Below are 15,456 nucleotides of genomic sequence, written 5' to 3' on the forward strand. Positions count from 1 at the left end.
GTTTAAAACAATTTATAAGAAAAGTCCTTCAAAGAACTAAGCATTCATTATTTTTTTAGACCCATAAATATATAGTTTATTGAGTTTTTTAAAATTTACTTTTATTGTAAATGAATAGGATACATGTTGTTTCTGCTTGTACATGAAGTAAAGCCATACCATTTGTGTAATCATACATTTGCATAGGGTAATGGTGTTTGATTCATTCTGTTATTTTTTCCTTTCCCCCTACCCATCCCACCCCTCTTTTCCCTCTATACAGTCCCTCCTTCCTCCATTCTTGCCCCCCCACCCCCCATTAAGTGTCATCATCCACTTATGAGAAAGATCATTCATCCATTTGTTTTTTGAGATTTGCTTATCTCACTTAGCATGATATTCTCCAATTTCATCCACATGTCAGCAAATGCCATAATTTTATTATTCTTTATAGCTGAGTAATATTCCATTGTATATATATATACCACAGCTTCATTATCCACTCATCAATTGAAGGACATCTAGGTTGGTTCCACAATCTGGCTATTGTGAATTCAGCAGCTATGAACATTGATGTGGCTGTATCTCTGTAGTATGCTGATTTTAAGACTTTTGGGTATAGGCCGGGGAGTGGGATAGCTGGGTCAAATGGTGGGGCCATTCCAAACTTTCTGAGGAATCTCCACACTGCTTTCAAGAGTGGCTACAATAATTTGCAAACCCACCAGCAATGTATGAGTGTACCTTTTTCCCCACATCCTCTCCAACACCTATTGTTGCTTATATTCTTGATAATCACCATTCTAATTGAATGAATCTAAGGAATCTTAGTGTAGTTTTGATCTTCATTTCTCTTATTACTAGAGATGTTGAACATTTTTTCATGTATCTGTTGATCGCTTATAGATCTTCTTCTGTGAAGTGTCTGTTCATTTCCTTAGCCCATTTGTTGATTGGATTATTTGTATTTTTGGTGTAGAGTTTTTTGAGTACTTTATAGATTCTGGAATTTAGCACTCTATCTGAAGTGTGAGTGGCAAAGATATTCTCCCACTCTGTAGGCTCTCTCTTTGCATTGCTGATAGTTTTCTTTGCTGAGAGAAAACTATTTAGTTTGAATCTATCCCAGTTATTGATTTTTGCTTTTATTTCTTGTGCTATGGGAGTCCTGTTAAGGAAGTCTGATCCTAAGCCAAGAAGTTGAAGATTTGGACCTACTTTTCTTCTATAAGATGCAGGGTCTCTGGTCTGATTCCAAGGTCCTTGATCCATTCTGAGTTGAGTTTTGTGCAGGGTGAGAGATAAGAGTTTAGTTTCATTCTGTTGCATATGGATTTCCAGTTTTCCCAGCACCATTTGTTGAAGAGGCTATCTTTTCTCCAATGCATATTTTTGGCACCTTTGTCTAGTATGAGAAAATTGTATTTATTTGGGATTGTGTCCATGTCCTCTGTTCTGTACCATTGATCTACCTGTCTATTTTTGTACCAATACCATGCCGTTTTTGTTACTATTGTTTTGTAGTATAGTTGAAGTTCTGGTATTGCGATATCCCCTGCTTCACTCTTCCTGCTAAGGATTGCTTTAGCTATTCTGGGTTTCTTATTCTTCCAGATGAATTTCACGATTGCTTGCTCTATTTCTGTAAGGTACATCATTGGGATTTTAATTGGAATTGCATTGAATCTGTATAGCACTTTTGTTAGTATATCTATGTTGACAATATTAATTCTGCCAATCCAAGAACATGGGAGATCTTTCCATCTTCTACGGTCTTCCTCAATTTCTTTCTTCAATGTTTTTTAATTTTCATTGTAGAGATCATTTACCTCTTTCATTAGATTGATTCCCAAGTATTTTTTTTTTTTTAGGCTAAGCAAATGGAGTTGTTTTCCTCATTTCCCTTTCAGATGTTTCATCACTTCTGTATAAAAATGCTTTAGATTTATGTGTGTTGATTTTATAGCCTGCTATTTTGCTGAATTCATTGATGAGGTCTAGAAGATTTCTGGAGGAGTTTTTTGGTTCCTCTAAATATAGAATAATTTCATCAGTAAGTAGTGATAGTTTAAGTTCCTCTTTTCCTATTTGTATCCCTTTAATTTCTTTAGTCTGTCTCTTTGCTCTGCATAGTATTTCAAGAACAATGTTGAATAAAGTAGGGAAAGAGGACATCCCTGTCTTGTTCCCATTTTTAAAGGGAATGCTTTCGTGTTTTCCCCATTAAGAATGATGTTGGCCATGGGCTTTACAATGTTCAGGTATGTTCCTACTATCCCTATTTTTTCTAGCGTTTTGAGCATGAAGGGGTGTTGTATTTTGTCGAACGCTTTTTCTGCATCAATTGAAATAACCATATGATTCTTATCCTTAAGTCTGTTGACATGATGGATTATGTTTATTGATTTACAAATGTTGAACCATCCTTGCATTCCAGGAATGAACCCCACTTGATCGTGGTGCACGATTTTCTTAATATGCTTTTGGATACGGTTTGCCAGTACTTTGTTAAGGATCTTTGCATCTATATTCATCAAGGATATTGGCCTAAAATTTTCTTTCCTTGATGTGTCTTTTCCTGGTTTGGGTATGAGGGTGATATTAGTTTCATAGAATGAGTTTCGTAGGGTACCCTCGTTTTCTATATCCTGGAATACTTTGAGAAATATTGGAATGAGTTCTTCTTTGAAGGTCTTGTAGAACTTGGCTGAGAATCCATCTGGTCCTGGGCTTTTCTTGGATGGTAGGTTTTTAATGGCTTCTTCTATTTCATTGCTTGATATTGATCTCTTTAAATTTTGTATGTCCTCCTGGTTCAGTTTGGGAGGAGCATATGTCTCTAGAAATTTGTCAATGTCTTCGGTATTTTCTATTTTGTTGGAATACAGATTTTCAAAGTAGCTTCTCATTATGTTATGTATCTCAGTGGTGTCTGTCGTGATATTTCCTTTTTTATCACGAATTATAGTAATTTGAGTTTTCTCTCTCCTTCTCTTTGTTAGTGTGGCTAAGGGTTTGTCTATTTTGTTTACTTTCTCAAAGAACCAACTTTTTGTTTTGTCAATTTTTTGAATTGTTTCTTTTGTTTCAGTTTCATTGATTTCAGCTCTGATTTTAATTATTTCCTGTCTTCTACTACTTTTGCTGTTATTCTGTTCTTCTTTTTCTAGGCCTTTTAGGTGTAATGTTAGGTCATTTAGTTGTTGACTCTTCATTCTTTTCTGGAATGCGCTCCATGGAATGATTTTTCCTCTTAGTATCACTTTAATAGTGTCTCAGAGATTTTGATATGTTGTATCATCATTCTCATTGACCTCTAAGAAGTTTTTTATCTACTCCCTGATGTTTTCTTTTATCCATGTTTCATTCAATAGCATATTATTTAGTCTCCAGGTGTTGGAGTAATTTCTGTTTTTTATTTTGTCATTGATTTCTATTCTTAGTCCATTATGATCTGATAGAACACAAGGCAGTATCTCAAATTTTTGCATTTCCTAAGGCCTGCTTTGTGACATAACATATGGTCTATTTTCGAGAAGGTTCAATGTGCTGCTGAGAGGAAAGTGAATTCGCTCGTTGATGGATGGAATATTCTATATATGTCTATTAAGTCTAGGTTATTGATTGTGTTACTGAGTTCTATGGTTTCTTTGTTTGGTTTGCATTTGGAAGATCTATCCAGTGGTGACAGCGGTGTGTTAAGGACACCTGGAATTATTGTGTTGTGGTCTATGTGATTCTTGAAATTGAGAAGGATTTGTTTGATGTACAGGGATGCAACATTGTTTGGGGCATAAATATTTACGATCGTTATTTACGATCGTCTTCCTGATTTATGGTTTCCTTAAGCAGTATGAAATGTCCTTCTTTATCCCTTCTGACTAGCTTTGGCTTGAAGTCCACTTTATCTGATATAAGGATGGAAACTCCCGCTTTTTTACTGAGTCCATGTGTGTGGTAGGTTTTTTCCCCATCCTTTCACCTTTAGTCTGTGGATGTCTTTTTTTATGAGATGAGTCTCTTGCAGGCAGCATATTGTTGGGTCTTTCTTTTTCATTCATTCTGCCAGTCTATGTCTTTTGTTTGATGAGTTTAGGCCATTAACATTCAGGGTTATTATTGAGATATGATTTGTATTCCCAGTCACTTGGGCTTATTTTGGGTTTTTTAACTTGGCTTGGTTTCACCTTTGAGTGGTTTTTCTTTAAGGTAGTTCCTCCCTTTGCTGACCTACATTGTTGTTTTTCATTTCCTCCTCATGGAATATTTTGTTGAGAACATTCTGTAGCACAGGCTTTCTGTTTGTAAATTCTTTTAATTTTTGTTTATCATGGAAGGATTTTATATCATCTTCAAATCTGAGGGTTAGTTTTGCTTGGCATAGGAATCTTGGTTGGCAACCATGTTCTTTCAGAACTTTAAATATGTTGGTCCAAGCCCTTGTAGATTTTAGAGTCTGGTTGAGAAGTCTCCTGGTATTCGTACTGGTTTTCCCCCATATGTAATCTGATGCTTTTTCTTGTGGCCTTCAAAATCCTATCTTTATTTTGAATGTTAGGGATTTTCATTATAATGTGCCTTGGTGTGGATCTGTTGTGGTTTTGTGCATTTGGTGTTTTGTAAGCCTCTTGTATTTGATTTTCCATTTCATTCTTCAGGTTTGGGAAATTTTCTGATATTATTTCATTGAATAGGTTGTTCATTCCTTTGCTTTGTATCTCTGTGCCTTCCCCAATCCCAATAATTCTTAAATTTGGTCTTTTCATGATGTCCCATCGTTCTTGGAGATTCTGTTCATGATTTATTACCATCTTCTCTGTTTGGGCCACTTTATTTTCAAGATTAAATATTTTGTCTTCATTGTCTGAGGTTCTGTCTTCCAAGTGGTCTAGTTTTTTGGTGATGCATTCCATTGAGTTTTTTATTTGGTTAATTGTTTCCTTCATTTCAAGAATTTCCGTTTGTTTATTTGTTTTGTTTTTTGTTTTTTGTTTTTTGTTTTAGAATCTCTATCTCTTTGTTGAAATGATCTTTTGCTTCCTGCATTTGCTCTTTCAACTGCTTATTGGTACTATCATTCATTGCCTGCATTTGCTCTCTAATCTCATCCTTTGCTTCGCAAATCATCTTAATCAGGTATAATCTGAAGTCCTTTTCTGACATTTCTTCTAACATACTGTCATTGGATTCTATTAATATGGAATCTAGATTTGTTTGGATCATTTTCTTCCCTTGTTTTTTCATGTTGCTCATGTATCTTCCCCTCTAGCAGTGCAGGTCTGGGGTATTGCAGATTTCCCCCTATGGGCTTATTGTGGACCTATAGGTTTCCAAAACCTTTTCTTTAAAGGGAGATCAATATTAGCAGTGCCCAATTCTGACACTATGCAAACCTAGACCAAATAGCCCCGATGAGGACATTAACAATATTGTCATAATAAACAGAATGAGTTCAAGTATTATCTTCAGTATAACAAACAGATTTGCAATAAGGTCTGTAGTTTCTAATGGAGGACAAAGAGGATGCAGAAGGATGTAGAATGTGGCTGTTAATGGGATAAGAAAAGAATATACGGAAGTTCTAGAAAATAGAAAGAATGAGAGTGTAATCAAAAGAAATTGGATGTTAGCATGCAAAAAGTGAGAGACTCTGAGGGAACAGGTAAACAAAAGGAATAGAGAGCAAGAAAAGTAAAGAAATAAAAACTTAAAATTGTTCAATAAGGAGAAAAAAGAAAATCTACACTACAACAGTCATATAGTATTCAAACCTCCCAGTCTTCAGTAACCTGATGCATGAGAGGTGAAGCATTCATTATTTAATAGCACTTTAAAAATAAAATTTGCACACCACTCATGATAACAATAAAAATAGAACATGGGCAGGATATTTTTCTTTGAGATTTTAGTTTTCTCATCACTGAAACTCAGGTAAGAATGATCTTCCTTAGCTGGGAAAATGTGTCACAAGATGTACAATAATATTATGTTTTTACAAATAAACGGGTTTATAAGTTTTGGTTCCATAACCCAAAATATGATAAAAACATTCTAAATGCAATACAATAAGTTTACATACATTATATATTAGCAGAGTAATATTTCCAAGAAACAAGTGTGATCAACTAAGAATTGATTGTTATTTCTAAAACTTAAAAATGAATAAACAAATAAATTTTAAGATATCAAAAGACCAAACAAATACAAGCTGGCATAAAGTGGGTTTCACCTCAACACAGGTTGGGTGTTATATTATTTGAATATCAAAGAAATGTCTCATAGTCATTTTCAGCTCCACCTTTTCCACTTGATCTAAATTGTTCTACAGAGGACAGGCCGGCCTTTGCATTCACCAGAATTAACAAATCTTTTATCCTTCCTATGTTCTTCTTTGACAACCTCTAATTATAGGATGCAAGTTCTGGTTTTAACATGATGCATTATTAGCTTGAGCTAAATCAAAGAATAGAAGTTTTATATGTTTTTTTCAGTATCAAAATATATAAGGCTTATAATTTCCTGTTTTTTACAAGAGCAGGAATGAGAAGAAATGCTGAATCCATTTGCAAAGGTGTCAATACAGTTAAGGGAAAGCTCATTAATAACAAGGACAGTTTATAATAACAAGGTGGAGTCCAGAAACCCTATGCCATAATTTGGGTGAAGTAGCCAGAGGGTGGCATGCAACGTATCTTAGAATTAGTTCACACAGGCACTTAAGTACAGTAATTGCATTCAGGGAGAGTTAACGTGATGCTAGAGGAAATCAACACACAGATAAAGTTATGAAAGGGAAAGTAACTGAAGTGATTATTTTATGCTCACAAAAACTTTATCTAAATGTATAGTGGGGGTGAATTTTTAACTGAATACAACGTGGACTAAGTCAGCCCTTGACTCATTCTTATTTGGCCATGAACCTTTGGAATTTGCTCAAGTCCTGTTAGTGCTACATACTGAATCATACAGAATTACAGAAGGGCAATGAAAGATGCTTTAAGTGTAGGAAGCAGCTGAAGCAGGAGTCTTAATTCCCTTAAACTCACAACTGGTATTCCTGTCTGGCCAGGAGATAAGGAAGGAGATTACTAATGGAACAAACAAGTCAGTTCCTCTGATTGGTTAGGTTGACCTAATGTGTAGGAACTTTACAGGAAGGAGAAGCCCAGCAAGACTGCTGTACCAGTTCAATTCAGTCAGAGGCAAGTTACATGCTCATGGCCAGGAACTCTGTAGATATTTACTCCAGAAATACACCAAAATATATACAGGAACTTAGTATATGGAAAGGTGGCATTTCAAATGAAGGAAAGAGATGTATTATTTAATGAGTGGTTTGGGGTTGTGGTCAAACCCAATTTCAAAATATTTAAGCCTCATATCTTATACCTGTATACATTCCTGATGGAGAAAATATTTGAAAAAGACAAAACATCAAACCTTGAAATTAACAGACTTTATGAGACATTGTGTATCTAAGTTTGTAACTGGAAAGGCTTTTCGAAATAGGACACAAACCCCAGAAACCATAAAATCTGACTGCATCAGATGCAACATGGGGGCAAATAAAATTTCTTTCACATCTAATTTTGCAGAAAGGCTGTATATTGTAAATGATTGGAAACTTGGACCCAGTGCTGGCTTGGCAGGGATCAAATTGCTGCTCTCCTGCTTACTGGCTTTGATCTTCCCTGGGCCTCAGATCCTCATCTGGAAGAGGGTTGCAATGGAATTCACTGTCCTGGACTGTTGAGACTAGTAAATGAACCACTCTACCTGTAACACACTGGAACAACTGCAAAGAATGTGGTTGTTATGTTGTGGTTTCAGCAAAGTGCCCAGCCAACAACACTCAGAGCCTGCAGAAGGGAAGAAAAGAGCAGGGTTTCTATCACTCTCTGTATTTCTCTTTGACTTAGGCTCCTGGGAGAACAGAGTTAGCAAATAACCGTGCAAATACCCCATTCTCATCTTTTGATGTAAATATTTCTTCTTTGTCTCTAAGTAGCCTTTTTTTTTTTTTTTACCTTCTTCCTTTTTAGGCACAACTTCCACTTTCTGATCTATTTATCTTTTTTAAAATTTTAGATTATTGGCTGTTAGGAGGGAGGAGCTATAAACCATATACATAGTCATGAAATATATAAACAAACAGTTAAACTGGGATATCTTACAAAGAACCCTCTTGCTACGCAGTCTGAACTTTGAATGTCCTCCAAAGACCCACATGTTAAAGTCTGGGTGTCCACGGAACTGTTATTGGGAGGTGGTGGAATCTTTAAGAGATGGGGCCTATTGGGAGGTTCTTTCATAATCGGGGGCTGTTCCTGAAAGGAACTGTGGGACCCCCAACCCTTTCCCCTTTCTCTTTTGCTTTCTGGCCACGGGGTGAGTAGTTTTTGCTCTGTCATGTGCTCCTGCCATGAAGTACTGCCTCACCATAGACACAAAAGCAACAGGGTCAACTGATTATGGGTTAGAACCTCCAAGATGATGAAAAAAAAATAACTTTTTTTTTTTTAATTGTGGAACTTCCTTTATTCACTCAACAGTGCTTTGACATTTACCCACTTGGAAAGAAGTAAACCCCAATTGTTAATTTCCAGTGCTGTTTATTATATTTGTATTCCCTTTGATGAGTACTTAGTTCTCAGATGTTGCAATCATAATCAATGAAGCTATGAACAACCCTTTCAAGAACATGTGAGGGAATTTCTCAAGCATACTTCCAGAAGTGCAATTGTGTTGGATCAGAGTGTGTACAAAACCAACAATAACAAACTAGGAAACAGTTCTCTCCAATAAGCCTATAAATTTAACCTCCAGTTAAGAGCATGCATTTTTTTTTCTGTTGCTAGGTCTTTGTTGACATTTGATATGGTCAGATGTTTCGATTTTTGTCAGCACTGAGGTGTAAAATGGTATAACCAGGTTGTTTAAATTTCTTTGTTTATTACTGACACATCATTCCATAGATGTACTGATTTTGCTTCCTGTAAATTATACTTATAATTTTACTTTTCTGTCCTTTTCATATAGAAAAGCTATATCCCCGGCCCATTTTTATTTTTATTTTGAGAAAGGATCTTGCTAAGTTGCTCAGGGCCTCACTAAGTTGTTGAGGATGGCTTTGAACTTGTGATCCTCTTTATCTTTATAAGTTGATTATTTCAGGTATTTATTATAATAATGTAAAGCTGACCAACACACCTCCTCATACCTCTCTTTTCTGTTTCTTCCAAGCCTCTGCCAAATCTTTCCTTGACATTATTTTATTATTATTTTATAATAAATAATTATTTCATAACAAAGATAACAACTTATCTTCATTATGTCTATTCCCATTACCTGATGCTGAGTGTCCATCTCTAACCCTGTCTCACTTTAACCTTTTCAACAATATCTCTTCCAAGAAATCCAAGAATGTTTTGGAATTTGTAATGGTAGATCAAATTTTTTTTTTAAATTGCACATACAAAAAGACTACATTCCAACCTAATGGCTTTTCAGAGCTCCCCACCATTATTTCCAGGATTCAAGACCATCTCTGTTCTAATTAATCTCAATTCATCTCTCATTTCTCAAAACAGACCTAGCAGTATATCACTGTCATCAATCACAAGCTGGAGTTAAGTCCAGCCTCACTTGTGTGGTCCTTCTTCGGAATCCCTTTCTCTCCACCTATTTGAATGATACGTGTTCTCAAAGGTCAATATGTGACCCTGAAAATCCTTAATAAAATCTTCATTCGTTATGCACATATCTCCTTTATCAAAAGCACTTTCTACTCTAGGCCTTGTCATGCAAAGAGAGACAAAGCATTGTCCCTCCTTTAATGGACTTTTTATGTAGAGGGGAGCCAATAAACAACTGCATTTCTGATAGAAAACTAAATCATAGAACTCGTGAGACACATAAAACACAAAAAAGTGCAATGGAGAAAGGACTTTGTGTGGGGCCAAGGAAGATACTGAGGGAAAACAGCACTCAAATTCACCAATAAAAGATAACTAAGAAAATGCTGTGTTCACAAGTTACCCCCTCTCCAGGCAAAGGGGATATCCCTAAGGTAATTTCTTCTTTTCTATATACATGGAATTGTCTTTTCATAATATGTTGAAAAAATATAAATAAATATATATTCAATATATTTATATTCTATATATAGTGAATATATTCAATATATTCAATATCTATATTCAGCATATACATATATATATAGAGATGGATAGATAGATATTGCTCTGAATCCTTGCGGCACTAAAAAGAATCCTTACCTAGCACCAAAATCATATGAGGCTTTGATTTATAAACCCTTCATGGATGCAATTTCTCTGTAACTACATAAAGGTATGAAAAATTTTTATACTATCCTTAATGTGTAAAAAAATATTAGAATTAGAATTAAAATATATTAATAAGTGATACTACAAAATTGCTAGAATTTTTAACTCAGAACATATGAAAATATTTAATAACATGTCAATAAAGCATAATGATGACATAGTTTTATGTTCCCAAAACACAGATTGAAAACTACTGTCTAAATTACTCTATCTCAGCCTGGAGGACAATTTTGATGATAGACACAGATTGCTCCCAGATGACTCTGTAGTCCTTCAAACACTGAGTCACTGTTAACTGTTTCAAGGTGCATCTCTGGGTGATGAGAATAAACCCAGCTTAGAATGTCCTAGGAATTTCATTAGTTGACTGACCACCTAAAACATCACATGAATAGTGAGCTTCCTCATGTCACCTACTGAGGAAGTTGAGCTTCTACTTCCTTTGTTCATTTTGGCATTCCATCTGATAGAATCTTGCATTTATCCACTAGAGATCCTAGCCCTATGAGGAACTCTCCCACAATCACATCAAGATGAGAATCAGACCAGAGACTCTGCTATGTAACATGATACCCAGAGTCTGAAGTCATGTGATACTACACCCAAAGGAGGAAAGAGAAGAGATGATTCATGGGGGAACATTAGGGAACTTGAGAAAGAGGAAATAATTATCTTTATACGTTGGGAAATTTGACTAGAAAAAAATACAATTTACTAAGTGCATTTGTGTCATGTAAACAAAAACAAGGAAATTGTCTTTTCATAATCATAGAAATTCCTCAGCTGGGTATAAAAGAGGACAGGAACCAAGAAGCCTCCAAAACTAACAACTCATCCTCCTGCAAATCCATTCAGAACCTCCACCCTCTGATACCATGGTCAACTCCTGTTCTGGTTCCGTCAGCTCTGATCAGGGCTGTGGCCAAGGTCTCTGCCAGGAGACCTGCTGCCAGCCCAGCTGCTGCCAGACCACCTGCTGCAGGACCACCTGCTGCCGCCCCAGCTGCTGTGTGTCCAGCTGCTGCCGCCCCTGCTGTGGTGGCTCCAGTGGCTGTGGTGGTTCCAGTGGCTGTGGTGGCTCCAGTGGCTGTGGCACTAGCTGCTGTCGCCCCACCTGCCTCCAGACCACCTGCTGCAGGACCACCTGCTGCCGCCCCAGCTGCTGTGGCTCCAGCTGCTGCAGCCCCTGCTGTGGTGGCTCCAGTGGCTGTGGTGGTTCCAGTGGCTGTGGCACTAGCTGCTGTCGCCCCACCTGCTGCCAGACCACCTGCTGCCGCCCCAGCTGCTGTGGCTCCAGCTGCTGCAGCCCCTGCTGCGGTGGCTCCAGTGGCTGTGGTGCCTCCAGTGGCTGTGGTGGTTCCAGTGGCTGTGGCACTAGCTGCTGTCGCCCCACCTGCCTCCAGACCACCTGCTGCAGAACCACCTGCTGCCGCCCCAGCTGCTGTGGTTCCAGCTGCTGCAGCCCCTGCTGTGGTGGCTCCAGTGGCTGTGGTGGCTCCAGTGGCTGTGGCTCTAGCTGCTGTCGCCCCACCTGCTGCCAGACCACCTGCCAGACCACCTGCTGCCGCCCCAGCTGCTGTGTGTCCAGCTGCTGTCGACCTACTTGTTGCCAGACCACCTGCTGCCGCCCCACCTGCTCTAGTGGTTCTTCCTGCTGAGTGCTCTGATCTGTCCTCTCCTGTCCTTCATCAACCAATATTCTCTTTGTGATCCATTTATGAGGCCAATCATGAAAGGCCAATTGTAAAACCTCTGTTTCAACTAGGATTGACTTTTTGGTTTCCAAATATGCTGTCTTCTGCCCTGCCAGGCTACTATCACTCTCCCAGCTGAACACAAGTTTGAATTTTCCCTAAAGCCTGTCAATTATCATATTCCCATGGAAATATTTGTTCTCTATCATGTTTTCTCATATGATAATATTCCTACATCTTAAATAAATCGGAATTTTGCAGTCATACAGATTTAATGGCATCATGTCTCCTTATTTTTCCTTCTTCAATTGTTGTCCTCTGACAGTTTTTTGGTAGTTCATCTCTAAAGAATGAAAAGACCATAGCAGACAACTTGAGGTGCTCCACCTGTGTTCTGTGAGCACCATGCTTCCTAAAACAGGAAGATGTATTAGTATGCATCTAATGTGTACTTCCTGACTGAGGACTTTCTCTGAGAAGGTGAAGCCAATAGAAGCAGAGCTAAACCAGTGACAGGGTGTTGGTGAGCAAATGTTCTGGCTCAAATCCCCTGGAGTGAGTCCTTCCAGTCCTTCACGGGTCCTCCATGGGATTGGGCCTCAGCGCCTCCTGTGGTGTTCTGCTCATTATGGCATGCTCTGCTGGCTTCCCTCACTGCCCCGGGTCATTTCCCAAGTGTCCTACAGTGCTTCCTGGGATCATTTCCCAAACTACTTGCTGTCAAACCCCTGTATCCTAGGTTACTCTAGGGGCACCCCAACTAAGTCACCTTAATCTCGATGTTGGCCTTTCAACACATTTTTCATACTGTAGGGATGGTTGCCATAGTGTCAGGGTCAAGTCTTGGGTTACTGTATGATAAACTCTTAACATTGGTCTGAATCTTACTGTTTCTTCTAACGTTTGTAAAAATATTAGTTTTACACTAGTTGTCTTTGATCTTTTGGTGGTTGTTTTTCCCTATCAGTATATACTTTGCGTGTGTGTAGGTACGTGCACATGTGTGTGTGTGTGGTTAAATGGAGATTAAATGCAGGATTGATGCATGATAGAAAGCCCTGTATCATTGAGATACATCCCTGGCCCAGAACATCAGTATATCTGAGGGCTAGGAAAAAAACACCATAGTAGTTACTCTCATCCAAAGAAAAAAGAAAAGAAAAGAAAAAGAAAAGCCGTGTTTAGGGAGGTGTCATTTGTGGTTTGTGTATTCAGTGCAATTCACTCAAGGCATAATTAGAAACAGATATTCTGGAAGAAAAGCTGAACAAAGAAATGCTCTCTGGAGAAATCTGGAAGAAACTGTGGGAAGCAAGTTAAACCAATAGAAGCAGCTGAGCTGAAGTGTGCTGTCAAGTGAATTCTACCTCATCTCCCCACTACCCACAAGAAATCTCTGGAGTGTGAGTCGGAACACAGCTCTGCCTCTCCTAGATGCCAGGTGGCTGGACTCTGCAGAGGTCAACTTTCCATGCCTTGCTTTTCTGTATTAGTGTATTCTAACTATTGGAAACATAGTCCTACTTGATGGTCATTGGTTTACATGTTTACTTCATCCTGAAGAATAAGGCTCTATCCTCCAAGGAGGTCATCACCAAAAGCCAAGATGCAGAGGTGCTGGCATCACATTATCCATTCAACTGCTTCCAGGTGGTGAGGAATAATGCAGGAACAGTGGGTGTCAGTGGTCACATATTAATTATCCTACATCCTTTGCTATATATTTGGGTATGTTAATCTCAGATGCAGTGATTTAAGATTCCATGGTGCTAAGCAGATGCTTTTGAAGGCCAGTACCATGGTGCTGACTGAGGAGGCCAAAGCAAAAAGGCAGACACTTGCCCAGAATAGATGTCAACATCAGTCAGAAACAAATAACTTACTAATGTCCCAAGGATGGTACCTTACTAGAGTCTCTGTGTTGGACTCTTGATGGATGGTTAGGTATTCAGATGAGGATGTCCTGGCTTTCTCTCCAGTTGGGACTCTTGAATATGGCAGGAACGTGTCAAGACTTGAAAGCTTTGTCAGATTTATCTTTATCTTCAGGGGTATGGGCGTCTTATGGGGTGTCTATGGTATTTATGTTGGCTAACCTGATGCCTTCAATATCATAGATCAGTATGGTGTTCTGTACTGTGTCCAGAATGCTCACTTCATTTTGAACTGAACTGTGACCAGGAGAATTCACCTAGCCCTGGGTTAAGACAGTGAGTTGATACTGCTGTTGGTTCCATGTGAACCGGATCCACTCCAACCTCTCCTTCCTTAGGAATTCTGAAGGTTTTATTTTCAAGTTTCCACATCACCCATTCCAGAGACTGTATTAATCGACTACATCATCACATCCCTTTAACTTGGATTTTTTATTTGACAAGTCTTGTGGTCATAAACTGTAAGTAATTATGATACATCTGATTTTTTTGGATCCTGAACTAGTGAATTCTCTGCAAACAATATGGGTTTCAACGCCCCTTCATTATTTAAATTTTTGGTGGTAGCACTAATCTCCAATTCTTATTTCCTAGCTTTCCTGTAGGATAGTAGTGAGGATTGGGCTGTACCTAAGGTTTTCATCTACCTTCTCTATATAATATTCTTACTCTGTAGTTCAAGGAAAGAATGTGCTGGGGTTTATGTTTGTGAACAGGTTAAATGACCACCAGAAGTTTCTGTGAATTCAGTGGACAAAATGTGACATTCACCTGGGCCAAGTCTCCATATATTTTCTGACCATTAGAGCCATATTCTAATGGAAGCCATGTTGGCATTTGAATTCCAGTTGTCAGTATCAAGCCCCCTTTGCCATCTGGAAGTATCCATATATATGGGTATTCCTGAATAGATTGCTGAAGGAACCTTAGCAAATGGAATACAGGTGTTAGTGCTAATATATGTTTGCTATGGTCCTTTCTCCTAGAGGACTGGCCTCTGTTTCAGGTAATGAGTCATAGATCTGACAACTGTATGAAGATGCCAGACTGGCTTTCCATTGGGACAACTTTCTTGAACCCTTTGTTCATTTTATCTTAAACTCTTTTAAATTTACATATACACATACATATACTCTAGTAGAGATACTGAGTCACAGAGCCTATGGTTATAGCTGTACCAGTTTGGGCCTCCTATATCCTATAGTGAAGAAACCCATATTCTGTTATTGCTACTCATGGATACTTGTAAGTTTCATGCTCTGCTGCCCCAGTTGCCATTCCTCACTTGCTGCCCATCCATGGCTATATCCACGTTAATTCTTACATTTAAATGACTCCCTCTGGTCTTTGCTATTCTTTAATCTTAACAATCCCCATTGTCCTTGAGGTGCTCAGTTCTGACCATAATCTTACCACAAGCTCCCATTTTAGAGAAAAGGCACTACTGAATTTCTCACGGATGATTGTCGGTGACTTTCTTGCTGGGTTTTTCCTTACTATGTT

General features: G+C 38.3%; 1 protein-coding gene across 1 annotated transcript in view; it reads left to right on the forward strand.

Moving 5' to 3' along the window:
* Positions 1-11,200: 11,200 nt before the first annotated feature.
* Positions 11,201-15,456, forward strand: part of LOC306657129 (uncharacterized protein) — a gene marked incomplete at both ends in the record, with an annotated part of 40,707 nt that continues 36,451 nt past the window's right edge. The window contains one exon of the mRNA XM_079132861.1: positions 11,201-11,928. Within this exon, the coding sequence (XP_078988987.1) occupies positions 11,201-11,928 (728 nt within the window). The remainder of the gene's footprint in view (positions 11,929-15,456) is intronic.

Source organism: Sciurus vulgaris, assembly GCF_902686455.1.
Source record: "Sciurus vulgaris genome assembly, chromosome: 3".
NCBI classification, from domain to species: domain Eukaryota; kingdom Metazoa; phylum Chordata; class Mammalia; order Rodentia; family Sciuridae; genus Sciurus; species Sciurus vulgaris.